This window comes from Sciurus carolinensis, chromosome 5 (assembly GCF_902686445.1).
Source record: "Sciurus carolinensis chromosome 5, mSciCar1.2, whole genome shotgun sequence".
Classification (NCBI taxonomy): domain Eukaryota; kingdom Metazoa; phylum Chordata; class Mammalia; order Rodentia; family Sciuridae; genus Sciurus; species Sciurus carolinensis.
In genome coordinates, this window is record NC_062217.1 from 11680609 (window position 1) to 11694167 (window position 13559).

Consider the following 13559-nt stretch of genomic DNA (forward strand, 5'->3'; position numbering starts at 1 on the left):
GGTCTTTTATTCAAATGTCACCTTCTCAGTGAGACTTCTTAAATTTACATTTTTAAATGTCACCTTCTCAGTAAAGCTATTTAAAATTGCAAATCCTTTGTCCACTTTCCCTGATTTATTTTCAGTACTATTTTCATAAAATACTATGTACTTCAGTAATTTATATTGTTTCCTTCTCCCCATCAGAACAGAGTAGAGATTTTTATCTTGCTTGCCACTATATCCCACCTCTACAAGGATGCATGGCACCAGAAAGGTATCCAACAAAGTGTTAACTGAGTAAATGGATGAAGATGAGTGGTTAGATCCAAGATGAGGTTTTATGGTCCTCTAAACTGCGATTCCTGTCTGACAGAATACACAAAAAGTCTCACACTGCTGTTTTCCTAGCCCAAGTACAAGTCACAGATAAAAGGTGGCAAGGCAGACTTGGGTTTTATTTTACTGCTGGTTGTTAAAACTGTTTTTACTGCAGAGCTAAATTAAATAAGGTGAAAATACAGGACGGAAGAATCAAAAGTGAAATGAAATGAAAAATATTGTCCAATACTTTTATGGCTCATTTGGAAAGAAAAATCTGATCTCTTAGCCCCATGTTTTTGTTTTCCTATGCCGTGGCCTTGAAAAGTGACCACTCTGTTCCTTTAAGCTTGGGAATTAAAGAATTTGTTTTAACACCAATTCTACAATTTCTGTGGTGCTAAGGGAAAATGTGAGGTGAACATCTTTCTCCATTTTAAAGCACTCCTTCTGTTCTACCTCAACTCCTTGGACAGGGGATTAAGACTGAAAAGCACCAGGCCCCAAACAAGGGTCTTCTACATAAGCACAGTCTTCACACATAAACAGAAATGTACCTGAACAAGCTCCTACTAGGGGCAGTAATCTGCCTTTACCGCCTATCCCAAAGGAACAGAACCTCCACAGGTTTGAATACTTTGCTGGCTTTCCCTCTGTTCACTGCTATCTGTTATGGGCAGCCTGTGTGCTGCCAGAGACTCCTGTTGTCCTTCACTGATGTCCTGATGTTCTTCTCCCATCAATTCTGAGGGCCAACACAGAAGTAAACAGAAAGATAGGGCTGAGAGACCACTGGAGTATGTAAGTTGATTGCATTAATAAATATGCCTGAAAATCACCCTCTGCTATAAAAAGAATACAATAACTTTCAAAGTAACCTTTAAAAATATCACAACAGGGAGCTGTTCCACAGTTGTCACGCTTGCCCTACTAATGCTACCCATGTCCAGGCATGCTGAGTTCCTCTTCCCCAGTGACGTCACCCCATTAGGTCTTCAAATGACATTGTTTTTAAAAAATGATTATAATTACTGGCATTTTTATAGAAAATTTCAAATTAGAATATTTGAAGAGGACATATTTATGATTGAAAACTATAAACTTATAGTGGATTAAGCTTGAACAATCATATGCCCCAGGGTTTCACAGTGTAGTCCATGTGCTGGAAGGAACAAGACAGCTAGTAGGAGCAATCCAGGTGCAGGGGTTTGCTGTACAGATGTACAAGTAATAAGGTGCCAAGGGAATGCTGAGTGAGAAAGTAGGCAAGGGGGCTAAGAACATGAAGCCAGGAAAGGCAGCTGTCAGGCTGTGGAATAAGACTTGGGGTCAAGTTATACCTATTAAAGTGAACTTCTCATGTGGTCAGATGCTCAAGGTAGAGAGTTAAAGGAAAAAGGAAAAGTTTAGAATAATACATTAAAACATAAACAAAAAATCTAATTTCATTTATATAAGTTTAAAAGTATATGGATATTTCCAGGAAAAATTAACAAGAAACTGTGAAATGAAACTGGGGGGTGGGGAGAGACTTTTCATTTTGTATTCTTCTGTACATTTTTTTATGTGGTGAAATGTTATTATCACAAACTACTTCCATTTTTCTAAAGGAAAAAAGATGATAGTTTTTGTGCAATAGGAGAGCATAAAATTATAAAATGAATAGGAGACTGAAATGTGGAAGGCTAATTGGCTTAAAAGATAAGAGATTTAAAAGGGAAAATAATTCTGGGTGATGATGAAGTATATATAATGAGAAGAACACCTGATATTGTACTTGGTTTGGTGTAACTGGTGCCCTAAAACTATATTGATGCTCCAAATATACTTTTAATGTTCAAAATAGAAAAATCGACTTCCAAAAAATCCACTTGGGAAAACTGGTCAGCATTATACTTGAAAGCAGAGACAGTCTATGGCTATTGCTCAAAAAGAGGAGCAAACAGACACAGAGCAGTGGGAACTTTTAGTGACTGGTGCCTGGTTGCCAGGACCCCCTGTAAAGTGGGCAGGGCTTTAAGCACTGTCCTTAGGCAAATATTTTATCATTTACAACAGCAGTTGTATGAATGTTCTTTAAGACAGATTTATCCATGATACAATGTAGGAAGGAAGAGGATCCCTTTATGGTTCTCAGAAATTATTTTGTATGCAAAAGAAATGAACTGCTCCTTAGCTACAGAAGTTATCTCAGTTATTTCTTGATGGGGAAAAAAACTGACTAAATAATTTTTATATAACACTAAGTACAAACCTTATATGGTGAAGGTTCAATTCTTTCCCCGAATAATACCTGACCAAGATTTTCAGATGGGCGTTTTCCTTCGGATGCTTGGCAGAAATCAAACCTGAGGAAAGAATATTTAAGTTTTTAAACATTAAAAAAAAAAAAAAAAATCTCAAGTCCCAATACTGCAACTCCCCAAAACAGAAATACTCCACATTATGCCTTAGAATACTCTTGATTTCTAAACAATACTTTTATTAAAATAAAAAGAGAGGCCAGGCATGGTGGCACATACCTGTAATCCCAGCAACTCAGGAGGCTGAGATAGATTTCAAGTTCCAGACCAGCCTTAGCAACTTAGAGAGGCCCTGTCTCAAAGTAGAAAGCAAAAAGGACTAGGGATGTAGCTCAGGGTTAAACCACCTCTGGGTTCAATTCCCAGTGCTTGGGGATGCAGAGGTGGGCACAGGAATTTTACCCCAATGTACTGTCTACCATGTCCCTTGAGAGAAACGTGGCTAAATAGGTCGTTGGAACAGAAAGCTGTGGAGAAGCATATCTGGTCACCTGTGAGATTCTTTGCTGTAATCCCCTGCATACCAACTGATTTTAATAATGTTTTGTTTAAATGTTCAGCTTAATCTCAAATTTATATAGAACATTAAAGGGCAGTTCTGTATTCACCCCAGATAAGAGGAATAGGTAAGACCAGTACGGCAACGTCAAACATTAGTGAGATTCCCAAGGGCAAAGTGAATCTCAAAAGTCATCAAATTGATAAAGACTGTAAGGACCCCAATGAAGGTTCTCTGTCTCCTGGATGCAATAGATCCACTGCATTCTCCTGAGAATATCCACAAAGATTCAAGTAGAGATGGTGTTTGTTTAGCAAAACTACAAAAGTATTTAAGCCTCTGACAATTATATAAATTACAGTCCATCCAATCAGGAATTTTGAATTCTATTCTTATACAGATTTAGGCATAAAGATACTTACAGGATAGTCTTCATTTTTGTGTATGCTTTTCTTATAGCAAACATTTATTCTCTCATAAAACTCTTAAATAGGGAGAGAAATTGGAAACCAACTAAAATTCAGGAACTGTTTTACAACCAATAAGGAATACAGCTGTTAAACCAATACAGGATTTTCATAATATCAGAAAACTTGGACTCAAATGTTGATAAACAGGGAATTAGAGAAACAAATCATATATGAAACGTATACAACCTCTACAATGGAATAATAAACAGCTACTAAAAAAAACTGAGGTAGCTGCAGATTGTCATGGAAAAAAAGATCTACAACATAATTCAGTGTGAAAGACAAGGTATGAGTCAAATAGTATGATCCTACTTCAGTTTAAAATAAAAAGTATAAATGTGGTTACTTATATTAGAATACTGAGATAAAAATGCAGAGAAACAGACATTAAAGTAGTAGTTCTAAGAACCAATTATGAGATAGAAGAATTCTGTTTAAAAATGTATGGAGTTTTTAATAATAAAAAAATTTTATAAAATAGTTTTTGGTACAGTCAAGTAAAGGGAATCTATTGTCTTGATTGGCACGTCTGTGGTACCACAAAACAACACAGAAAGATTATCCCATTTTAGTTCTACCTTGGAAGAACACATCTTAAATGTTTTCAGGCCCCATATGTTATTTAAATGCATACAAATTTATCCCTAACTGTGGAGAAAATGAAGTTTTAAATGCCCAAAATTCTGATAAGTCACACAAATTGGTATATAAAGCCACACTGAAAAACTCACGCTGTATATTCATAAGGAAGAACAGATTCCACTGAGTCAAGCCTGTTCACAAATAGTTCTATTTCGGCCTGAAAATAAGGAAACACAGAATTAAAATGTAAACAACTGGAGCTAAAGCCTTAAGTCATGCTTAGCATTGAAAAAATATGATGTGCTTAAAATGTGAGATTTTATAATATCCAATCTACTTCAGACTATTTTCTGATAAAATCCATTCACTGAGTGGATTTATATTCATTTAAAATATACCAAAATAACTCAAGAGTTGCAAATGTCTCCAATATTTTTAAAATGCTTAAGCTGTAAATTTTTTAAAATATTAAATAACAATTTAATTAAAGGCATTCATCACATTAATATAAATGCTATTTTTTAAAAATCTGGTTTCCAAATTCAATATTTCATAATGCAGCACAAATACAATTTTATTTTTAACCTTTTTTATTTCTTAACATTCTGACTGCAACCAAAAAATATTGCCAAATTAGTTAGGAATTTCTAAATCAACTACATACAACCCCACACACATGTACTCTTAAGTTGACAGGAGATAGACAATGACCATATGACCTAACTTTGAAGGAGAGCTTTGATCAATTTGAGAAGGTCAAACAGCAAAGCAGTAATACTGAATAAGTTCAAGTACATAATGATCAGATCAAATTAACCAGTTGGGGGTGGGATGCAGCTGTATCAACTTCCTAGGAAATATGGACAAATTAATTACACCTTCCTACTGAAGCTTTCAAAATTTCTCCCAGGTATAGATGAAGTTCCACAGGATCTGTAACACCCACCCTCTCAAATGGAGCTCACTGACAATCATGACACTAGTGGAAAAAGTCAGAAAGAAATTTGGGCTCTGACCAAAAATACTAACCAAAAATCCATTAAGTAGGAGCTACTTTGCTGGGACAAGTATTTTTATGGAGTTAGACCACTGTGGCTGCCTCTGGCCTTGATCAGAAGGCTCCCTGGAATGACATAAGTCACGCTTGTCATTTTGATCTGACTAGGACATCACCACTCCTCTACTCGTGCTAACATCCCAAAGCAAGATGAGGTATCTGACACAACTGAAACAAGCTAAGAGTTAATGCACTGCACTGGAAGAGCAGCAGAGCAGCAGGAGAGCTCATGTCAGCTTCTTCATGGGTGCTTCACTTTCCTAATCTGCAAAATGAGGACAACAGTGTTTGTCTCCTAGGGATATGCGGATTAGGGGCTGACATTTATAATATACTTTAAAGAGTGCTCCACACATGAAGTGCCATATATCAGTTAAAATAAAACAAAAAAGTAAATACGCTCAGAACAGGGAAGGCCTAAACTACATTTTAATGTCCACCCATTAAAATGCTCATTCAATATTCACGATTTATGATGAAAGACTTTAAAATTCAACCCTTACAATTCTATTAGAATGAAATAGCAACTCAATGACAACACTGCGTCTAACAAAGTAATTTAATTGTACCTCCTGTATCACTGGTCATTTTAGCTAAGAAGATGATGGGACATGACATTACAGCATTATAGTATGCCTGAATAATTAGCACAAATATATGTAACTGTTGTGAAGGCAAAATTCCCAGTTGACAGCTTACTCTGCCAAAATAATTTTCACTAATTACAAGGGGTCAACACTGCTATGAAGATACATCAGAATTCAAACGATCTAGTTAACACATCTTAATGAAGATAGAGAGGTCCCTAAAAAGCTAATCCAATTCACATTTTGAGATTTCTTTTAACAAAGGAATGGAGCTATTATGTTCTACACAACTTTCTGTTTTCGGTTTCAAAATCTGTAGACTCACACTGCTGTCACATGAACCAAGTCCCTCTTCCTATGATTAGGCACAATTCTCCCTGTCAGCCTTGTTCTCAGAAGCAGGACTGCTGGGCTTAAACCTCAACTCCCACACTTTCTAGCTGGGAGTCTGTGGGCAAGTTTCTCCACTTCCCCGTGTCTCGGCTTTCTCATCTGTAGAAGGGTGGTAATAATTTCTGCTTAAAGCAGTTTTGAGAAGCTTAAAGAGTAGTACCTGGCAAAAAGCACTATGTACATTTTTAGTATTTTGCAGCAATGAGTGTCAGGGAATTTAAAGCAATGGTGGAACCGTTCTTTATCTGCTCTGTAGAATGTGGTAGCCTCTGGCCACCAACAGCTATTGAGCACTTTAGGAAGTACTGGACACTTGGAATGTGGTTAGTGTGGCTGAAGAACCAAAAAAAAAATTTTTTTTGTAGCAGGGATTAAACCCAGAGGTGCTTAACCACTGAGCCATACCCCCAGCCCTCTTTGTATTTTATTTTGAGATAGGGTCTCACTAACTTACTTAGGGCCTCACTAAATTGCTAAGGTTGGCTTTCAACTTGTAATTCTCCTGCCTCAGCTTCCTGAGCTGCTGGAATTACAAGCATGTGCCACTGAGCCTACCCTGAATTTTAAATTTTATTTTAGGTAAATTTAAATAGTCATAGGAGCTTAATGGCTTCTGAACTGGATAGCACAGTAACAAAAAGAGTACATGCTACTATGTACATTATCTCTTTACAAACTTAACATTTTCCTCCAGTCAATAAGATCATGCTGCCTCTAGAAAAACAACTCTTTATTAGTGTATCCCATGGGTTGGCAAACCTTTTCTGTAAAGGGCTGGAGAGTATAAACACTTAAGGCTTTGCAGGACATGCTGTCTCTGTCCTCTTAGGGTGAAAGAAGTCATGAACAGTACGTAAACAAATGAGTGTGGCTGTAGCCCAATAAAAATTTATTTATGGGCTCTGAAATTTGATTTTCATATAATTTTCACTCATTGCTAAATAACATTCGTATTTTTTCTAATTATTTAAAAATGTGAAAACCATTCATTGCTTGAGAGAACTACAAAACCAGGTAGTTGAAGTCCTAGTCCATTCTTGAGCACTGATTTCCAAGTATTTTTCACTTTTCTTCAAATTGACATCTCAGAAGGTCCAAAACAAGGTACAAGGTCTAAAGATAGAAGACCACATGGAAAATTTTAGGACACTGCTCAAGGGCATATAAGTTTAGGATAAAAGTGTCCATCCAACAAATGAGTAAAGAATTTTTGCTTAGCTTATGAGGCCTTCCTTGAGGTTTCCCGGACCATCTTCTGGCTCTAGGATTATAAGACTGAGAAAAACTCTACTCTCATTTTCAGATTTCTCTCATATCTCCTGTAAATCTTAATCCCTCAACAATGAAAATTCTTTTATCTTTGATCTTCTTGATCATGCCAGTTACTTTTCTTGGGACCTTACCCTACTCCTATATCATTCTTAGGTATGTCATCCAAAATGGCACCAAAATTCAAGGTTTAGACACCAAAGTTTCATTTAAGTACAGAAGGATGGTGTTACTTTTCATTAGCCTTCATGCCCATAAGTATAAATTCTTCAATGACATTCCTCATCTTTCTTTTCTAAGTGCTATAACTAATAGTTAAGAGCATAGACCTCAACTACAGGCTTCTTTTAAAATATTCTTTTGGAATTTCTCCATGACCAAATTAATTTACCACTTTTTGCTCTCTCGTAACTTTAAAAGATCTTCTGAAATTATATTCCCATTAGTTTTACATTAAGTTGCATATGGAGCTTAATACTAATGGCAAATTAAAACATTTCATGTGCATTCTCTTCCCTAAAATTAAAATCCAAATTAGCCTCAAAAACCAATTCTGGAAGTCTGCAGTTACCCCATGGATCTACCCCTTCACCCCACTCCCTTACACTAACCCACCGTTTCCTTTAAATTCCTATTCGACCTTATTAAAAACAATCTTAGAAATCAAATTCACAGGAACAGGGCGCTATGGCACATGCCTGTAATCCTAGCAACCTGGCAGCTGAGGCAGGAGGATCACAAATTTGAGTCCAATCTCAGCAACCTAGCAAGGAGGTCCTAAGGAACTTAATGAGAACCCGTCTCTAAAAACGGGTAGGGGATGTGACTCAGTGGTAAAGCACCCCTGGGTTAAATCCCCAGTACCAAAAAATATTGACTGGTTCCCCCTTAAATCTATGGTAAATCTGAATAATTCTAGAAGCAAGGAAAATTTCTCTTCCCAAAACTATGTTAGTCTTTTATTTATATAACTTAGTATTATTTAAATTACTTATTACCAAGTTTATTCCATTTTAGTGTAATGACCCAAAGGAGTTTCACAACCCTTTCCTTCCTGATTTTCTTATGTACACGTGATTAGTTTTTAACCATCTTACACTTGGTATTTTATCTAATATCAGATCTCCATTACATTGATCTCATTTGTCAACTTTTCCCAATCTGGCAAAGCAGAACAAATTCTTCTACTAATAAAGGTATTAACAGTGCCACTTACCAGGCATACGTTTTAGCTTTGTTTTGTGATTTATAAAGATGTCTGTAATTATCAGGGGTTGTCCACAAAACTTTCTAGAATAGAAACTCCCAAAGTCAATAGTTCTCATAAATCTTTCAACTGAAAACTAAGAGAATTTTTACATACATAAATAGGGAACATGACTTCATTTTAGAGACAGCACAGCATCAGATGACCCGGTTCACTTCAAATCCTAGGTCTACTCTCGATAAATAGGTGCTTTTGGTCAAGCAGTAACTTTGAATAGAAGACTGAATGAGGAAAAAATAAAAACAGTAAGTGCTGAAGCGGGCCCATAGCTGGCACACAGCTGGCACACAATAACTGTAAATAAAGTGAATAAGCGCAGTTGTTATGTTATCTTAGTTGGACAACCTGACTCTGGATAAGAAAACTAGTACGCGGAAAACCCCAGGGTTTCTGACAGAGGCTCTTCTCCCCTCCATCAAGGCACTCGGAGTAGTCCACTGGCATTTCTGGGCCACTGCTTATGTCCATCTCATTTTGGCTATTGATAGAGGGAATCAGAACATACTCATCCAGCACGATTATAATAACCTTATGAGCCAGAGATTGTTTTACTTGAAAATGAAAAACAAGTTGAAAAACTGGACCACAGAAACAAAAACAGTGAGCAAACTCAACTCACTTCTCTCTTCCACTGTTCCATTCATCCACTTTTCTTCTTGTCTGCTCTAACACTTTTCCATCTAAGTTTTAAGGAAAGGTTAGTCTATCATAGAAAGCTCGACTAAATTACAGTTGTGAAGCCATCAAACACACCATGACTATCCATTCAACTTATCTTGACTAATTTTGTAGCATTTATATTTTCTTTCTTTTAAAAATTATTAGAATCTGAAATTCTCACGACATGCTACGGAATTGAATTACACCTTTAACAGGGAATACAGCCATTTACAATATATTTCTAAATATGCCATATTTGCAATTACTCTACATACTGACCCTAGCAAGAAAAGGAAATTTCAAAAGTACTACAAGAATGAGATCTTTCTAATTTGGCATACAGCAAATGTTACTGATAGAAAAGAAATGAAACTGCTAGAGAGTTTATGTGCTTTAATAGAAGGCTACAAGATAAACTGTGTCAAAGTATGCCACAGACATGACACTCATCCCCAAACGCATAAATACACATAAACAGGTAAAAATGTAAACAACAGCTGATTCTAGGCAGTCTAGATAAGTAAAAGGTGATCATTATATTATTTTTTCTGTTTCTTTGAATTTTAAAAAACTGTCACAATTAAAAGTTGGAACAAGAAAGGGCTTTAAAGTTGAATGTTGATCTTAGCCTTATTATGAAACAGCAAATGAAAGCAATGAGAAATGAAGACAAGAGTAAAATTTCAGGCTGGGTACAGTGGTGCACGCCTGTAATCCCAGTGACATGGGAGGCTGAGACAGGAGAATTGCGAGTCAAAGCCAGTCTCAGCAAAAGCAAGGAGCTAAGCAACTCAGTGAGACCTTGTCTCTAAATAAGATACAAAATAGGGTTGGGGATGTGGCTCAGTGGTTGAGTGCCGCTGAGTTCAATCCCTGTTCCCTCCCTCCCACACCAAAAAAAAAAAAAAAAAAAAAAGTAAAATTTCAGGTGGAAAGATGTTCTAGTGGTAAGAACAATGACTTTAAAAGAAGTCAATTTATTAAATAAGGGAGAATATTAGAATTTGCACTAGATGTAAAGTTCAGAGAAATCTTATAACAAATCCTGAAGACCGTGAAAAATTCATTCAGCCAACAAATGTATCTCAAGCTCACAAAGTCCGTACCTGACACAAAAATAATGAGTATTTGCTTTCAGAGAATTTATAATCCAAATGGAGAGACAAGGCATACCTTTAAGAAAGTAAAAGAAAAAAGTAACAGGGCTATTTATATGTTCTTGGTGTAACTACTGAACTTCTGTGGGATTTAGTTTTCTTATTAAAATAACAAGTGCTATAATAGAATTGTATTTGATCTCTCTCAAGATCATCTTTCACTCTAAACATCTTTATTCCTCATCCAAAAGTTAATCAAGTCCCCATCTTCTTATGGAAATTTGCCTTAAACTGAGACAGCCAACTCTAAGGTATCACTGATCTAACTAGAAAAGATCCTTAAAGGTTATTTCCCTCACTTCCAACTTTCAAACTATCTCCACCTAGGTTATTACAAGTATGTAAAGCTTAAACATTAAACATTTTAAGGAAGTAACCAAATCCTAAATCATTAGACAAAGCAAGACTGATTACAATTTAAAACTGAGATATTTTATATGGGTCTAGTGCAGAGGGCCACACCTGTAATTCCAGCTACTTCAAGAAGCTAAGGCAGAAGAAGCGAGGCCAGCTTGGGCAACTTAATGAGACCCTGTTTAAAAAAATTTTTTTAAAGGTAGGGAATTTAACTCAGTGGTGAAGAGTTCAAACCCCAGTAAAAAACCGGGGGGGGGGGGGGGGGGGGAGAAAAGGGAAAATTAAGAAAATTTTATGAAAATGTTTTTTTATTTAATTTATAGAGTTCTATGGTGTTCCTTCTAAATTCTTCTCTGAAATATATTTTAATTTCTAGTTTGAATCAGCCCATTCTGCATCTGATCCCAACTGTGGTCACAACTATAATCTATTTTATTGCTTTAAGGAACACAGGGTCATGCCATAGGACTGTGGGTTTTCCTTGTTTCCTCATTTCTTTGCCTCTGCTTTTGTTTTGCCTTATTCCACTGCCATCATATCTGTCCGGATTTTCAAAAGAGAAAGGAATCTCAGCAAAGAAATATGACTCTGTAACAAGGATCAAAGAAAATAACTAGTCAGTCACAAAAAGGTATGAAATATGAAGGTATAACCATTAAAAAACAAAACAACAACAAAAAAAAAACCAAAAAAAAAAAAAAAAAAAAAAAAAGGAAAGTTATGGAAACTTCAACTGCTTAACCTAGAAAGTCACAGCGGAAAAATTCTAAAGGAGGGAAGTCTTAATGCAGACATGATAAAAATTCCAAGAGGAATCCTTTACTGGAACTAAGACAGGGATGTTCATGAGCTCTGAGCTACGTGACCAGAATGACGAGGGGTTGATCTATATAACCAGGGTTCTTTCCCCACATTCCTGAAAAATAAAATTTAAATTTTAGACTGTATCAAAGAACAGAATATAAAACCTGACTCCTTAAAAATTAATCACATATACATACAGCATTCTGCTGACTGCCCACCACATTCATTCTGGAAGTTCAGAACTGTAAGAGGTCATAGTTCTCCAGAGAGCAGGCAGAGAAGCAGCAGCAGCAGCGTGCACAGTGGAGACCAAACAGCAGTATCCCCAAGTGGTAAGGAGCCAGGCTCTGGAGATAGCCAGTCCTAGGCTTGCCTGCATGTGGACTTCACTCTTCCTAGCTATGTATACTGAGACTTACTAAATACTACTGAGCTCCCTTTTCCTCACTGAAAAATCACTGAGTTGTTATAAGGTACTAGGTATCTGAAACACAAAAATTGTAGTTTTTATCATTATTATTAGCAAAAGGCAATAAACGGTTTTGAAAGAGGAAGAATAAAGGGAAGAATGTTTCACAAACTTCCTCCAAGTCTTTTACAGATAAACTCGATAATTTAAATGGCAACAGAGAATGATCTTGTTGAGCAATGTGAAGGCTACAGGTAACTACAAAACTTACTGAGGACACAAGATGACAGAAAACTGCAAGGAGAGCAGGGAAACGGGTCTGGGAAATTGGGCTCTCCCGTTGAGGGAGCACAGACCCGCCCCTGCAGAATTTAGGTGTGCCTGTCTTAGGGATATGACAAGTGAAGCAGCTGTCTGTGATTTTGTTTTGGCAGTTCCATTATACACCTCTGGAAGGAAGAAAAATTATTAGAATGGTACTCAGTGCTTCTTCCTAATGTCAGATATGAAACAGCATCACCAGCAATCACATACTGGTAAGTTTCTAAAAACTAAGAATCAATGCTTTTATTCCAGAGAAAACTGTGAGAGCATGAAACTAAATAGCAATAAATATTTATTACCTATATTAATAAGTACACATATAAATTATGAGGTTTTTCTTTAAATACTTCAAAATCTTCAAACTACTTCCATAGTCAAATTAAAACAAGTATAGATACTTTGGTTTTATATCTGTTCAGAGCAACATTTGGGATTTTCTTAAATTTGACACATGCCATATTTAAAGGCAACTGTTTCCAAAATAAGACACAATTGTTAAAAAGTTTCTAAAATACCAAGAAAGGGAGGTTACAAGTGTGATTCTGAGTTTCCTTTTAATCAAAGTTGTTATACTCAGCTGGGCCCAGTGGCCCATACCAGTAATTCCAGCTACTCTGGAGGCTGAGGCAGGAGGATCATAAGTTTGAGGCCAGTCTCTGTAACTTAGAGATCCTGTCAATCAATCAATCAATCAATCAATCGATAGGGCTGGGGATGTGGCTCAGTAGTGGGCATCCCTGGGTTCCATCCTCAATACTGCACACACACAAAAGTTGTTAAACTAATTCACTGAGACACTTTTTTTCCCAATTGTTGTCAACCACTAGGGGGTTTATTTAGCCATTTTTCCTTACAGCACAGGAAGGAATATCTTGACATCTTTCATCGAAGAACAAGATCTATATATCAAACAGTAAAAAAGTAGCAGATATTTTTGAGAGCTAATGCCCTTTTTAGTTCTCAAGTCTGAATTGATGTTGATGAGTCAATATTACTTAAAAGCGGCAAAAGTGAACTGCTCACCATCTTCAACCATCAGCCACCAAAACCCTACTCTGCACATGAGACCTGACCTAAAGCTAAACGGCACACAGCAACTGAAAAACTGAAAAAGGCACAAC

At 36.5% G+C, this 13559-nt stretch overlaps 1 protein-coding gene across 1 annotated transcript in view; it reads right to left on the reverse strand.

Moving 5' to 3' along the window:
- Window positions 1-13559, reverse strand: part of Tm9sf2 (transmembrane 9 superfamily member 2) — a 60307-nt gene that overhangs the window by 43036 nt on the left and 3712 nt on the right. The window contains exons 2-3 of the mRNA XM_047552870.1: window positions 4304-4371; window positions 2555-2648 (exon numbers count right to left, since the gene is read on the reverse strand). Coding sequence (XP_047408826.1) covers window positions 2555-2648; window positions 4304-4371 — 162 coding nt within the window. The remainder of the gene's footprint in view (window positions 1-2554; window positions 2649-4303; window positions 4372-13559) is intronic.